Genomic DNA, 15,664 nt, shown 5'->3' with positions numbered 1-15,664 from the left:
TTTAGGGTGATCTCGTTTAGGCCTCAGTAGTCGATGCAGGGACGGAGTGAGACGTCTTTTTTCCTTACAAAGAAAAATACCACTCCCACGGGAGACTTGGAGTGTTACGGTCCCGGGCCGTGCTCCAGGACCTACACTTACCACGCGGCCGGTCCAGCCGCAGGAACGCCTTCCTTCCGGCCTTCCAGGCCGGAGATGCGGCCCTCCGCGGTGTCCTCCCTGCAAGGGAGACGCCGGCGCTGATCCGCGGCTGGCCCCGCCCCCTAGGCACGCGGGTCGGGGCTTCAGACTTCAAAGGGCCAGCACAGGAAAACCCCTAATGCGTCAGACACTGCCGGGCCATTTAAACCCGGCAGCTGCAGCTGTACCTCGCCTAGCAACGAGGTTCACTGTTAATGTTCGTGGACCCTTGTGCTGGTTAGGACAGAGGATAGAGTGCTGTAGAGGTCCACAGCAAGTGTCCCAACCAGGAGGCGGCTCGTAGACTCAGAGCAAGCTGAGACTCTGGACTCCGGTGGAGCCCTATGCGACCAAGGACTCGGTACCCCGTGGGAGGACGGACGATTTTGGACTCTGGTGACTGAAGAAGGATCCAACAGAAGAAAATAGGATAAAGCATAAACATTGGCAAGTTAAATGTAAGACATTGATAAGACAGGCTAAGAGAGAATTTGAAAAGAAGTTGGCTGTAGAGGCAAAAACTCACAGTAAAAACTTTTTTACATAAATCCGAAGCAGAAAGCCTGTGAGGGAGTCAGTTGGACCATTAGATGATCGAGGGGTTAAAGGGGCACTTAGAGAAGATAAGGCCATCGCGGAAAGATTAAATGATTTCTTTGCTTCGGTGTTTACTGAAGAGGATGTTGGGGAGGTACCCGTAATGGAGAAGGTTTTCATGGGTAATGATTCAGATGGACTGAATCAAATCACGGTGAACCTAGAAAATGTGGTAGGCCTGATTGACAAACTGAAGAGTAGTAAATCACCCGGACCGGATGGTATACACCCCAGAGTTCTGAAGGAACTAAAAAATGAAATTTCAGACCTATTAGTAAAAATTTGTAACTTATCATTAAAATCATCCATTTTACCTGAAGACTGGAGGATAGCAAATGTAACCCCAATATTTAAAAAGGGCTCCAGGGGCGATCCGGGAAACTACAGACCGGTTAGCCTGACTTCAGTGCCAGGAAAAATAGTGGAAAGTGTTCTAAACATCAAAATCACAGAACATATAGAAAGACATGGTTTAATGGAACAAAGTCAGCATGGCTTTACCCAGGGCAAGTCTGGCCTCACAAATCTGCTTCACTTTTGTGAAGGAGTTAATAAACATGTGGATAAAGGTGAACCGGTAGATATAGTATACTTGGATTTTCCGAAGGCATTTGACAAAGTTCCTCATGAGAGGCTTCTAGGAAAAGTAAAAAGTCATGGGATAGGTGGCGATGTCCTTTTGTGGATTGCAAACTGGCTAAAAGACAGGAAACAGAGAGTAGGATTAAATGGGCAATTTTCTCAGTGGAAGGGAGTGGACAGTGGAGTGCCTCAGGGATCTGTATTGGGACCCTTACTGTTCAATATATTTATAAATGATCTGGAAAGAAATACGACGAGTGAGATAATCAAATTTGCAGATGAAACAAAATTGTTCAGAGTAGTTAAATCACAAGCAGATTGTGATAAATTGCAGGAAGACCTTGTGAGACTGGAAAATTGGGCATCCAAATGGCAGATGAAATTTAATGTGGATAAGTGCAAGGTGATACATATAGGGAAAAATAACCCATGCTATAATTACACAATGTTGGGTTCCATATTAGGTGCTACAACCCAAGAAAGAGATCTAGGTGTCATAGTGGATAACACATTGAAATCGTCGGTACAGTGTGCTGCGGCAGTCAAAAAAGCAAATAAAATGTTGGGAATTATTAGAAAAGGAATGGTGAATAAAACGGAAAATGTCATAATGCCTCTGTATCGCTCCATGGTGAGACCGCACCTTGAATACTGGTCGCCGCATCTCAAAAAAGATATAATTGCAATGGAGAAGGTACAGAGAAGGGCTACCAAAATGATAAGGGGAATGGAACAACTCCCCTATGAGGAAAGACTAAAGAGGTTAGGACTTTTCAGCTTGGAGAAGAGACAACTGAGGGGGGGATATGATAGAGGTGTTTAAAATCATGAGAGGTCTAGAACGGGTAGATGTGAATTGATTATTTACTCTTTCAGATAGTAGAAAGACTAGGGGGCACTCCATGACGTTAGCATGGGGCACATTTAAAACTAATCGGAGAAAGTTCTTTTTTACTCAACGCACAATTAAACTCTGGAATTTGTTGCCAGAGAATGTGGTTAGTGCAGTTAGTATAGCTGTGTTTAAAAAAGGATTGGATAAGTTCTTGGAGGAGAAGTCCATTACCTGCTATTAAGTTCACTTAGAGAATAGCCACTGCCATTAGCAATGGTTACATGGAATAGACTTAGTTTTTGGGTACTTGCCAGGTTCTTATGGCCTGGATTGGCCACTGTTGGAAACAGGATGCTGGGCTTGATGGACCCTTGGTCTGACCCAGTATGGCATTTTCTTATGTTCTTTTCTTATGTTCACCCTGGAGACCGGCACTCCCCCGGGAGGAGCCCTTAGGAGTCCAGCCCCTGGGACTTTTGGAGATTCACCCTGGAAGCCGAAGTCCCCCCAGGAGAAGCCCGTAGGGACTCGGCCGCTGGGACTTAGGCGACTCCTGAAGGTTGAAGATGGTCTGGACGCAGGCGCCTCCTGCAGGTTGTGGGTTCCAGACGGCTGGCGCCTCCAGCAGGTCGTAGGTAGTCTTTGAAGAGAATCCAAAGGCCGGTCCAGGAGTCGGAGTCCAAAGAGCGGTCCGCAGCCAGTCCAGGGGTCAGAGTCCAGAGAGCGATCCAAAGCCAGTCCAGGGGTCGGAGTCCAGAGAGCGGTTCAGAGCCAGTCCAGGGGTCAGAGTCCAGAAGAGTCAATCAGCAAGGAGGGCAGAGCAGAAGCGGGACGAAGAACCAGAGCCAAGGATGAAGCGGAGAGGAGTCAGGAGCCAAGCCGGGTCGGAACGAAGACAATCAGGAACGCAGCAACAACCGGAATTTCCCGCGCTGGCCCCTTTCTGGCACTTAACCATACCTTCTGCCCCGGAAGGAAGACCGGAGCAGGCCGTCGAGACTTGTCCGCATGTTTCTTGGCTTTGGCTGCTGCCAGACAGAGCTTCTCCTGAGTGGTTTGCCATAATTGGTGCAACTGCCGTGCCGTAAATTGGACCGCTGGGGATGGCACCGCCAGATGCAGAGGTAGAGGAGGTCTCGGAAGCTTCCCATAGACCAACTGAAATGGAGATTGGTCCATTGCAGAATGCTTGTGCTGGTTATAGGAGAACTCTGCCCATGGTAGCAGGGACACCCAATCATCCTGGAGATCTCCCACGAAGGAGCGAAGGAATGTCTTCAACGTCCTATTGGTGCGCTCGCTTTGCCCGTTGGCTTGAGGATGGAATGCCGTGGTCAGATCAAGCTGCACGCCAAACTTCTTGCAGAGAGCCTTCCAATACTTTGCGGTCAGAGGTTATATGCGCTGGGAGACCATGGAGTCGGAAAATATGTTGGGTAAAGAGAGTGGCCAATTCTGGAGCCGATGGTAGTTTAGTGAGGGGCACGAAGTGAGCCATTTTAAAGAAACAGTCGACCGTGAGCCATATCACGGTTGACATATCACGGTTGACATATCACGGTTGACATATCACCGTGAGCCATATCACGGTTGACATATCACATTTCAGCCATATCAGTTGGCTGAAATGTAAATATTCTCTTTTTTAATTCCCTCCCCCTTTCTGGTCCTAGTTATTATTCCCTGTTTTTTGTAACTTTCTCACGTCCTAATTATTGTTTTAATATTTTTTAAGTTTCACACTATATTTAATGTTGAATTTGGGAAATGTTTATCACTATGTTACTCCCTGCCTCCACACACATGTTAATTGTAAACCGGGTTGATGTGATTCTTATCATGAAACTCGGTATAATAAAAATAATAAATAAATAAATAAATAAATATCACGGTCTTGCCGTCAGAAACTGGTAAGTCGACGATGAAATTGGTAGACAAGTGAGTCCAAGGCTCGGTAGGAACTGGTAATGGCTGAAGAAGACCCCAGGGGCGTCCATGCAGAGGTTTTTGCCGTGCGCAAATGGGACATGACTGGACATAGAGACGCACGTCCCTTTTCAGCTGCGGCCACCAGTAGAATTCTGACAGGAGGTTCAGGGTTCTTGCTATTCCTGGATGCCCGGCGGTCAAGGAATTATGGGCCCAGGCTAATACTTTCCTCCGAGAGCGAACAGGAACTACAGTCCTCCCTGCGGGAGCCATCTCCGTGGTTGCTAAGAGGACCTTGGCCGGGTCTAGGATGTACTGTGTCGACGGGGAATCTTCTTCAGTTTCTGTGGTGCGCAAGAGGGCATCCGCCCGGACGTTCTTGGAGGCAAGTCGATACCGCAGAGTAAAATCGAACCGGCTGAAGAAGAGGGACCAGCGTGCCTACCGTGGGTTAAGGCGCTGGGCGTGACATAGGTATTCCAGATTCTTGTGATCGGTATAAACGGTTATCGGGTGTTGGGCCCCCTCTAGCCACTGTCGCCATTCCTCAAAGGCGAGTTTGATAGCCAGCAGCTCCTTGTCCCCAATGCCGTAGTTCCTCTCAGCTGGGGAGAATTTACGGGAGTAATAGGAGCATGGCAAGAGTATCCCCTTCTCGGAGAGTTGACTCAAAACGGCCCCAACCGCTACGTCGGAAGCGTCGACCTCCACGATGAATGGCCTTTGGGGATCTGGATGGCGAAGGCAGGTGTCTTGAAGGAAGGCCTCCTTTAAGTCCTGGAAGGCTTGTATAGCCGTCTGCGGCCAGTGTTTAGTGTCGGCACCCCTCTTAGTAAGGGCCTTCAGTGGAGCCACCCTTTGGGAGTAATGAGGGATGAATTGCCGATAGAAATTGGCAAACCCCAGGAAGCGTTGGAGTGCCTTTACTCCCTGTGGTTGTGGCCAGTCCTTGATTGCGGAGACCTTTTCAGGGTCCATGAGAAACCCAGTGGAGGAAACAATATACCCTAGAAAGGGTAAAGAGTCTTGCTCAAAAGTGCACTTTTCTAGCTTGGCGAATAATTGATTATCACGCAGCTCCTGTAATACCCGGACATCCTGGCAGTGCGTCTCCAGATCCTTGGAATAGATAAGGACGTCGTCTAGGTAAACTATGACCGCAGAGTGAAGCATGTCCCGGAGGACCTCATTCATGAGATTTTGAAAACCGCCGGGGCATTACAGAGGCCAAAGGGCATAACCAGGTATTCATAATGACCGTCCCATGTGTTGAATGCAGTCTTCCATTCGTCCCCAGGGCAGATCCGCACCAGGTTATAGGCTCCTCGGAGATCTAGTTTAGTGAATATCTTGGCCCCTTGTAATCTGTCCAGGAGCTCCGGTATCAGAGGCAGAGGGTACCGATCACGGCGGGTAATGCTATTCAAACCACGGTAGTCTATGCAGTAACGGAGTGTCCCATCCTTCTTGGCCACGAAGAAAAAACCTGCTCCCGCCGGGGACTTGGATGGCCGAATGAACCCTCGTTCCAGGTTCTCCTGGATATAGGTAGACATGGCCTGGGTCTCAGGAAGAGACAAGGGATAAACCGACCACGTGGGGGTGTGGTACCGGGCAGAAGGTTTATCGCACAACCGAATGGGCGATGTTCGGGAAGAATCTCGGCTTTCTCCTTGGAGAAGACATCATGGAATTCCTGATACGGCGGAGGCAGTGTCAAAGAAGTCGTCAGGAGCGGCACTGGGGCCCGAAGCACCTTGGACAGGCAGGAGCGAAAGCAGGTTGGCCCCCAGGAAGTTATCTGGAGGGAGTCCCAAGCAATGACAGGCGAGTGTCTTCGAAGCCAGGGCATTCCTAGAATGATTGGATGCATTGATCTCTCTAAGATGAGAAAGGAGATCTCCTCCTGGTGCAGGACGCCAGTACGTAGGATGAGCGGTTGGGTACGGGTAGAGATGGTACCTGGAAGAAGTCCTCCCTGGATGGAGGAAATGCGAAGTGGAGGATCTTGGGGTCGTACCCCAATCCGAAGTTGCCGAGCTAGCTCCTGAAGAATGAAGTTCTCTCCTGCGCCAGAGTCAATTAAGGCCTGAGTCTCAAATTCTCCCTCCGGAAGAAGCAAGGTTACTGGAACGAAACATGGGGAGTCAGTGGTGGTATGACCTAGGGGAAGCTCCCCAATATTTCCTAGGTCCGAGCGTTTCCCGGGCGCTCGCTACACTGTGCGAGGAAGTGACCCCTTCCACCGCAGTACAGACAAAGACCCTGCGATCGACGTCGCCTTCTTTCTTGCTGGGAGAGAGGCCCTCGACCCACCTGCATGGGTTCAACGTCTTGAGCCCCAGAAGGGGCTGGCGGGGAACTTCCTGGGTGCGATGAAGCTGGTCCAGAGGCGGCAGGTCTATGAACCGCCCTCCTCTCTCGGAAGCGACGCTGGATGCGGCGGTCCACCCTGCCGGCTAAGTCAATCAGTTCTTTTAGATCATCAGGGAGATCGCGGACCGCCAGTTCGTCCTGTAATCTTGGAGAGAGACTCTCTAAGAAGATACCGTGTAGACTGCCACTTCCCCAGTTCAGCTCCGCAGCGAGAGTCTGGAACTCCATGGCATGTTCTGCTAGGGACCGGTTGCCCTGTCGTAGCTGAAGCAACTCGGACGCGGCTTCATCGAAGACCTGCCTAAATGCAGATACAAACTGGACCAGATTGTTCAGGCGGGAATCCTGTCATTCCAGGAGATTGGAGGCCCAGGTCAAAGGCTTCCCATCCAGGAGGGAAATGATATAGCTGGTCTTGACTCTGTCAGTGGGAAATTGAAGTGGAAGAAGATCGAACCGAATATAGCATTGGTTCAGGAATCCTCGGCAGCGCCCTGCGTCTCCTGAGAACCGTGAAGGTGCTGGCATCTGGACTGGGATGGTGACTGCAGGAGAGGGCCCAGCTCCGGACAAGGTAGAGCTGGCAGCCGTGGCCCCACCGACGCGTTCGGCTAAGGCTTGCACTGTTGCCATCAAGGTGTCAAGACATGCTTGCTGTTGTTGTAGCCTCTGAGCTATACCAGGAATGGCTTTCAAACCTGCAAGGTCCGCCGGGTCCATGGCCTTGCAATCTGTTAATGTTCGTGGACCCTTGTGCTGGTTAGGACAGAGGATAGAGTGCTGTAGAGGTCCACAGCAAGTGTCCCAACCAGGAGGCGGCTCATAGACTCGAAGCAAGCTGAGACTCTGGACTCCGGTGGAGCCCTATGCGACCAAGGATTCGGTACCCCGTGGGAGGACGGACGACGTTGGACTCTGGTGATTGAAGAGTCTTCACCCTGGAGACCGGCACTCCCCCGGGAGGAGCCCTTAGGAGTCCAGCAGCTGGGACTTTTGGAGATTCACCCTGGAAGCCAAAGTTCCCCCAGGAGAAGCCCGTAGGGACTCGACCGCTGGGACTTAGGCGACTCCTGAAGGTTGAAGATGGTCTGGACGCAGGCGCCTCCTGCAGGTCGTGGGTTCCAGACAGCTGGCGCCTCCAGCAGGTCGTAGGTAGTCTTTGAAGAGAATCCAAAGGCCGGTCCAGGAGTCGGAGTCCAAAGAGCGGTCCGCAGCCAGACCAGGGGTCGGAGTCCAGAGAGCGATCCAAAGCCAGTCCAGGGGTCAGAGTCCAGAGAGCGGTTCAGAGCCAGTCCAGGGGTGGGAGTCCAGAAGAGTCAATCAGCAAGGAGGGCAGAGCAGAAGCGGGACGAAGAACCAGAGCCAAGGATGAAGCGGAGAGGAGTCAGGAGCCAAGCCGAGTCGGAACGAAGACAATCAGGAACGCAGCAACAACAACCGGAGACCAGGAACCTTGTTGCAAGGCACTGGAGGGATCTAGATGCAGGGTACTTATACCCTGAAGGCGTCTGACGTCATCCACAGCTGCAAAGATTAATTTCCCGTGCTGGCCCCTTTAAGGGGAGCTCCTCCCCGCGCGCGCGCATCAGGGGGCGGGGCCAGCCGCGCCGAGCCGTCGGCGTCTCTCCCTCCTCGGGAGAGACGCGCTGGAGGGCCTGCAGGTCCAAGGAAGCGTTGAAATGGCCCGGGCCGCCCCCGAGGTAGGTGGAGGGACCGGGGCATGGCCCGGGACCGTAACATCACTCAGTTCCTGAGTCTCTAGTTGCTGCGTTGATCTTGGATCGTCTCTTCTGTCTTCTGGATTTTGACCCGGCTTCGTCTCCTGACTCGTCTTCAGCTTCCACTCCTGGTTTTGGATCTCTGACTTCTGGCTTCTGGCTCGGCTTCGCTCCTGGACTCTGACTTTGCCTCCTTCCACCACCTCAGTTATCCTGTACTCGCTAGCCCAGAGGATACTCCTAAGTCCCAGCGGCTCGGGCTCACGGACTCCTCCTGGGGGGGACCTCAGGCTTCCAGTGGTGAAGTCTTCTCCTGAGTCTCTTCAGCGCCGCCTCCCAGCTGTGACGCTTCCTGTGGGTTCCCACAGTACTCCATCCACAGTACTTCCCACAGTACTCCATCCATCCACACACATGGGTGTGTGTCTCACCCATGTGTGTGACCCTTGGGCCGAATGAAGCCTTTGGCCAGGTTCTCGCGGATGTACTCCGACATGGCCTGAGTCTCTGTTAGCGATAATGGGTAGATCCTACCCCGAGGAGGTTCCATGTTGGGCAGCAAGTTGATTGCGCAATCGTAGGAATGATGCAGGGGTAAGGTATCAGTGGCCTTCTTGGAGAACGCATCAGCAAATGAAGCGTATTGCGGTGGAAGACCAGGAGGAGAGAGTGAAGCATTCAGGCAAGGCAGGGGCGAGACGGATTCCAGACAGTTGTCATAGCAGGAGGAGCCCCAGCGAGAGAGTTGTAAGGTGGCTCAGTCAAATTGCGGAGTGTGTTGCTGTAGCCACGGCAGTCCCAGGACCACAGGATGCATGGCTTTGTCCAGAATGTGGAAGGAAATGGTCTCTACGTGCAGAGACCCTGTGCGGAGCCAAATAGGGGCCGTGGTGTGCGTAACCTCACCAGTAGTGGTTCCCCATGGTTGGACAAAAGGAGTAAGGGCACTGGGGAGCAGATGGTGGGGATTCGGAGGTGCTCCGTCAATTGTTTTAAAATAAAGTTCCCCACCAGCCCCAGAGTCCACCAAGGCCAGGGTGTAGAACTCCTGGTTATTCATCTTAATGGAGACGGGTACTGTTTACGGAGGAGATGGCAAAGTCAGGCCTAGGAGTAGTCCTCCTGCTGAACCTAGGCCCAGGAGTTTCCCAGACAGACTGGACACGAGGCTACGGCATGTCTGGATTTGCTGCAGTATAGGCAGAGACCGGATTGCTGGTGACAGCGTCGTTCCTTGGGAGAAAATCTGCTCCGGCCCATCTGCATTGGCTCATCCTCAGCTTTGCTCTGGGTTGTGTTCCACCTGGGTGAAGATGAGTGTCGAATTCGGGATGAACCTGGCGTAGATTTTCGGGACGCTCTAGACTCCTGTGAACGCTCTTGCAGGCGGCGGTTGATGCGACCAGCAAGGTCTATTAAAGAGTCCAGGGATACAGGCAATTTGTGAGCCGCCAACTCTTCTTTAATCCGGGAACTCAGATCTTCAAGGAATGTGGATCGTAGGCAGTCTGAGTCCCAGTGAAATTCTGATGAAAGGGTCCTGAATTCTATGACGTAGTTAGTTAATGGTCAAGAGCCTGGTTGGAGATGGAGAAGTGATGACCCGGAAACGACTTCTGCCTGGATCTTCAAAGACGGAGCGAAATACGGCAAGAAACCTGGGCAGGTCTTGAAGAACTGGATCAGTACGCCCAGGCCAAGGCCTTACCAACCAGGAGGGAAAGGATGCAGGTCATCTTGGTGATCACATCTGGAAGTAAGCTGGTTGCAGGCAAAAGTGCAAATTACATTGATTCAAGAAACCCCTGCACATAAGAGGGTTCCCCGGTCGCACCCCACACCTGGTGCTGACTGTGTGCTTCTCAGGGCGCCGAGCTGTAGGGGGTGCCGAAGAGCAGCCACGTGGTACCACAAGTGGGGCCTATCCCGCTCGCGGCAAAGAGAAAAAGAGACTGTGTGCTTCTCAGGGCCGCAAGCAGCGCTGCTCGCGGCCCTGAGAAGCACACAGTCTCTATTTCTCTTTGCCACGAGCAGGATGGGCAGTGCTGCTCGCGGCCCTGAGAAGCACACAGTCAGCGCCGAAACAGGTGGGGGGGGGGCCGTCGCGCCCCCCCTTCCTGTTTCAGCGCCGACTGTGTGACTGTTTGGGATAGGCCCCACTTGTGGCACCACGTGGCTGCTCTTCGGCGCCCCCTACAGCTCGGCGCCCTGAGAAGTACACAGTCAGCACCAGGTATGGGGTGCGACCGGGGAAGGGGGCGGCAGCACAAAGGTCGCCTACGGCGTCCAATACCCTTGCACCGGCCCTGGTTAGGCTGCATGGTCTTTTTCTGCTGTCATGTTCCTGTGTTTCTATGTTTAACAGGGATTAGGAGTAAAACATTTTTAGAAAGGATCCTGTTTGCCTACAATTTGTGTAGCATCAGAAAATATATAAACACTTCCACTTCTAGTGGAGGAACTATTCCATATATCCACTACCCTTTCTATGAAGAAATATTTTCTTATGCTATTCTACTCCCTATTAGAATTGCTTTCTCACTGGAAAATGCTCGATTCTTCCACAGAATTTATGCCTTTCAGGTATTTGAATGTCTCTATCTCATCCTCCCTCTCTTTCTTCTCTCTTCTTGGGCAGTGATCCTCAAACTCTTTAAGTTGTATCCATGTTTTTCTTCTACTTTTAGCTCCCACCAGCCCCCCGCCCCCCCCAAAGAATGTACTGCAAATAAAAGTTTGTCAAACCAAACATGTTATGCTTTCCCACAATCGATCTTGTGCCCCCACAGGCCGGCCTGACACCAGTTTTAATACCATTGCTTTAGGGCAGACATATTAAGGTCCTTAAAAGCAAACTTTAATAGTGATATGCACACCAAAACCGGGAGATGGATGCAAATGTATCGCTGATTTGCAGCCATCCGATTTTATAACCGGCCATATATGCGCACAAGTACCGATGCACGAATATCTCACATCGGGAGAAAAGGGGCAGAATGTGGGCGGGTTAGTGCCAAGAGATATGTATGTGTGCACATGGGTGTGTGTCCAGGTCAATCACAGCGCAACTTTACTTCTGCCATAGCTGAGGTGTTAAGTCAGAATAAAACAATTTCTAGCCACATATGAACTGATTGACAGGGTCTAGGTTAACTGGAGGGAGCGCAGGTGGGAGGGTTTTGAGGATCTAGCTGTACACTGGGCAAACTGGTGGTCAGACTGGTGAAACTGGTCATGTCCTAGACACACACGTTTTAAAATCCCCTCACTCGTGTGTCTCAAAGTTGACATTTCCCTGCTGTGTGCGTACAAGCTTAAAATAGGGAGCACACATACCTGCACCTGGCTTATTTTATAACGTGTGTGTACCTACGAGTAGGATATAAAATTGCAGCACATCTGGCCACGCGCCTATATACATGTGTATAATGGGTACCCACACACCTATTTTAAAGTTACCGTCCCTAGTTTCATTCCAGAGGGTTTTTGATAGAAACACTGCACCATTTTGGTAGCCCTTCCCCGGACTGCCTCTGTATTATATACACCCTTTTGGAGGTACAGCCTCCAGAATTGGACACAATCCTTCAAATGGGGTCTTATCAATATTTTTCCCTATGAACCCTAACATTCCTTAAGCTCTTGCTACTGCTCTATTGTACTTTTTTAACCTCTGAAACAAATTGGAGATTTTTGATTGCCTTGTTGTCAGTTCTTTCAATGAATATGCTGCCTGTTGAAATTTTTAAGCTGTTGATGGTAAAATTTTCAAATTTCCCCAATTAATCATTTTAGAATGATCCAGAAATGCAGAGAAATGATCAAAACTCGTTGCCCTCCTCTTCATTTCCAGTTCCTCTCTTCTACCACAGATTCATAGTGAAAAACAGAACTTACACAATTCAAGAAACTAACTGAGTCACCTTGCTAACCTGACGTTTTGATAAGTATTTGCTCCTTTTGACTCTCTCTCTTCCTTATGGTTCTCAATCTGAGAGGTACTGGTATATCAAAAGAGGGATGCTGGCATCAGCACTGATCAGGGCTTCATCCTCCCATCTGACTGCTGCCCGCAGAGAGATGCTGCAGCTGAATGGAGCTGTTTCCTGCCCACCTCAGAGGTGATAATAAGTGAGGCCATCTATTTTCAACCTCTGGCCTGAAGGAGATAAAAACAGTGCCTAAGGAGGGCAATGTGCCTCCAGTTCACGCCCATCCAGGTCTTCTTCCTCCACCTACTTGGTTAAAGAGAGAAGTGCTGTGGCTAAGGGGGGCCATCTGCCTCCACTCTCAGCTTGCCAACGAAGAGGAGGTGGGAAGGAGTCTTTATCCATGCCTGCCCACATGTCAATAAATAGAACAGCCAGAGAAGTCAGAAGTCACCTGCCTTTCCATCACCAAAGGAAAGAGGAGCCAGAAAGCACAGGAACTATCTCTGCTCCACCACCAAAGAGGCGAGTGCCTCCTGTTTCTCAGTCACCAAAGTAGAGAGCACAGGAGCCAAGCCATCTGCCCCACTGCCACCAAAAGAGAGGAACCAGAGAGAGGTTGCTCGCAATCACAATAACATATTTATGTGAGAATTATTGCTATAAAATCCAAGGACAGAAGCCAACTAAACATTGAAAACAACTTCTGAGTGGCTACTGGCAAAATAGAGCCACAGTTGTGTCCCTCCAATCACTTAAGATTAGCTAATTTAATTAGTTGAAATCATGAAATGATTACTTTTTATAAAATAAATCAGGGAAAGAGGGGACCTCAATGAAGTAAAAGTTTAAAACTATTGATGTAATTATCTCAAGACCTTCTATGAAAAATGTTAAAAATTGCATGGCAAATATCCTCACGACAATCCCACTATGAGACTTAAAAAAACAAACCAGGGGATTAGACATCGATTGGAGGTAAACTCACTGTACCTGAAATAGTTACTTGCTGCAGCCAAAACCACACGGTGGCAGGAGAATTCCTTATTGTCCACACACAAAATGACGTCTGTCAGCGAGTTTTCCAGACGCAGGTTCTCAAGTCCATTCTGAAGAACCAGAGCAAGACCTGCATCATCAAACTGTATCCTTTCTCCATTAGAGTTCTCAATGAGATTTCCCATCTTTTGGCAGCAGTCTGTAATGAGAGGCTCCTTGGAACTTTCCTCCAACATGTCTCCTATGTGTTTAACCACGTCTCTACTGTAACCATCTTATTTCAGACTAAGGCAGCCCCTAAGTTTCTATGGGGTCTCATTGCAGATTTAAAGTGGATTTCCTGTCTGACTAACTTATCTGTACATACAGAACAGGAAGCCTGGCATTGTATCATTTCCCCCCCCCCCCCCCCCCCCACACCAGGAAGTCTCGTATCATCTCAACCAGTGCCAGCTCCTGAGACTTATTGCGTGTTTATGAGGGGCCCATAATGCTTGTGAGCATAAGAGATGGCAAGGAGGATGCCTTATAATGTGATGCAAGACCAGTGCTTCCTGAGAGGAGGAAAGCTTATAGCCTCTATCTTGCTATTATAAAAAGTCACAGTACAAACCAGAACATTTTAATTTTAAATATAGATTTTTGCTGCTTATATTTCCACTACATTGAATTTATGGATTTTAACACTACTGAAGCAAGGTTACAACTCTTGTTTGGACAATAAACATGGGTTATTTTACTCCTGAGAAACCAGATTATCAGGAGAACTGTTCTGTTCACTCTTGGGTTCTTTACCAGGTTTGTGTCTCCAAATGAGTTAGTTTTGCACATTACCAAGACAGGAATGAACCACATTCGTAAGTCAAGGTATGTTGGATAGGATTTCAATCTCTCAAATTTACTGCTAGTGCACTTCTTAGTACTTGCATTGTGCCAAAGAAAACCACTTCCTAGTTTTCACAGGGTACAATATGTATAAGCAACACATTAAGATTAACCTGGAAGTTCTTTAAAATATTTACTGTTTGGTCAATCAGGTGGTGCAGTGATCTGCAGATGGAACATCACTGGCTGTGAAAGATGACCAATCCTTTCTGTAGCAGTGTTTTAACTCCTGGGTCAGACTAGGGAATAAGTTCAAACCATGGCTCAGATGTGGTTTCCAAATGAGCTGATTTTATATACATGGAAAACATCTGTACATGCTGTATTTTAAATGAAACAGTCAGTGCATACAATTCTAGACATCTGTATAGAGAAGCACAACTAGTGGCTTCCAAATTCCATAGAACAGTCACAAGGGTTGGCTTTAGTGCTGGCGGTGCCCTGTGAAAGTACCAGGAACCTGGCTCCCTGCTTCCCCCATGACTGGGGAGGAGACTTCATATCCCTCAAACCAACCCTTTCCTTCTTGTCCTCTCCCCTCCGTGAGGGAGGGGAGAGGACAAGAAGGAAAGTCACCACCACTCTCCCTCACTCTCATCTTCCATCCCCCTCCCCCAGCAGTGTGACAGGAGAGTGGAGCTAGCAACTGGTGCTTCTAATCACCTCCTGCTGCTGCAGCTCCTCTCTTCCCTAGGAATTCAGTGCACAGATCCTCTGTTTGAACCATCAAGAGAGAACACAGCCAGCGGCAGCAGCAGAAAGTTAGAAACATTAGGTCACTGGCTGCGGGAAGAGAGGCAGGGCTGCAACAGCAGTTCTTTGGCTCCCTAGGCCCTAAGTCTTGAGTCCTGCAAGCCATCTCTGGAAATAAGAGGGAATGGTAGGAGCAGTAGCTCCTCAGCCCTGAGGGCTGAACTGGGAAGCAGAGTGGTTCTTCTTCAGCTGCTTTGGGAGGAAGTGGTGGCGCACCCTAGTGCATGGCACCCTATGAGGTCGCACACCCCAAAAGCTGGCCCTAACAGTCACTAGCATAGTATATATCAGTCTTTCATTCCTCCCAAGGAACATTTGAGAAGTTCCAGCATTGGGCTGAGCCCCATACAGATGAGCTGCCACTCCCTTTTAGAAAACCAAGCTTCTCTTTGCCACAGCTCCATGCTTGGGCTCAAACTGTTTCTACACTCTCTACCCTGAGTAGTCGGTTACTCCCATATCTAGGAGTTGTTTTCGGAAAAATCCTCTGAGGGAGATTCTTCTTAGATGTCCTACGTGAATGTCCCTAGGAGTTAACAAGATGCCTAGTAAAGGTGAAGGTTGGTTCACTTGCTCCATGCTGGTCTGTTTTCTACTCTAGTACAGCCCCTTCCTTCTCTAGCTCACTTCTGACTCCCTGAATCCACAGCATATACCCTGGGTAAGAACATAGGGATCTCACAAGCTCATCTCCTCCCAATTAAGTCGCCAGAATACCCCTAACTTATCCAGCTAGATTCTAGATTCCTAACTTATTAGCTGGCTAGAATTTAACCTATCTGCCCAAATATTCATTTAGTTGGCTAACTTCTGAGTTACAAAACTGAAAAATTGTGTGTATAAATGATAATCAAAAATAAAGAAAAAAACGCACAAATCCG

General features: G+C 49.5%; 1 protein-coding gene across 2 annotated transcripts in view; it reads right to left on the bottom strand.

Moving 5' to 3' along the window:
- The window catches only part of KLHL6 (kelch like family member 6), a 373,289-nt gene that overhangs the window by 338,074 nt on the left and 19,551 nt on the right, over positions 1–15,664 (bottom strand). Inside the window, exon 1 of one of the 2 annotated variants that reach the window (XM_029616584.1) lies at positions 13,140–13,451. The exons of the other annotated variant lie outside the window; for it this stretch is intronic. Within the exon in view, the coding sequence (XP_029472444.1) occupies positions 13,140–13,381 (242 nt within the window). The 5' untranslated portion in view covers positions 13,382–13,451. Of the gene's footprint in view, positions 1–13,139; positions 13,452–15,664 lie in introns of those variants that run through there. 2 annotated transcript variants of the gene reach the window in all.

The sequence above is a fragment of the Rhinatrema bivittatum genome, chromosome 9, assembly GCF_901001135.1.
Source record: "Rhinatrema bivittatum chromosome 9, aRhiBiv1.1, whole genome shotgun sequence".
NCBI classification, from domain to species: Eukaryota; Metazoa; Chordata; class Amphibia; order Gymnophiona; family Rhinatrematidae; genus Rhinatrema; species Rhinatrema bivittatum.
The sequence above is the reverse complement of the archived record's forward strand: the minus strand, read 5'-3'. Positions and strand labels throughout refer to the sequence as shown.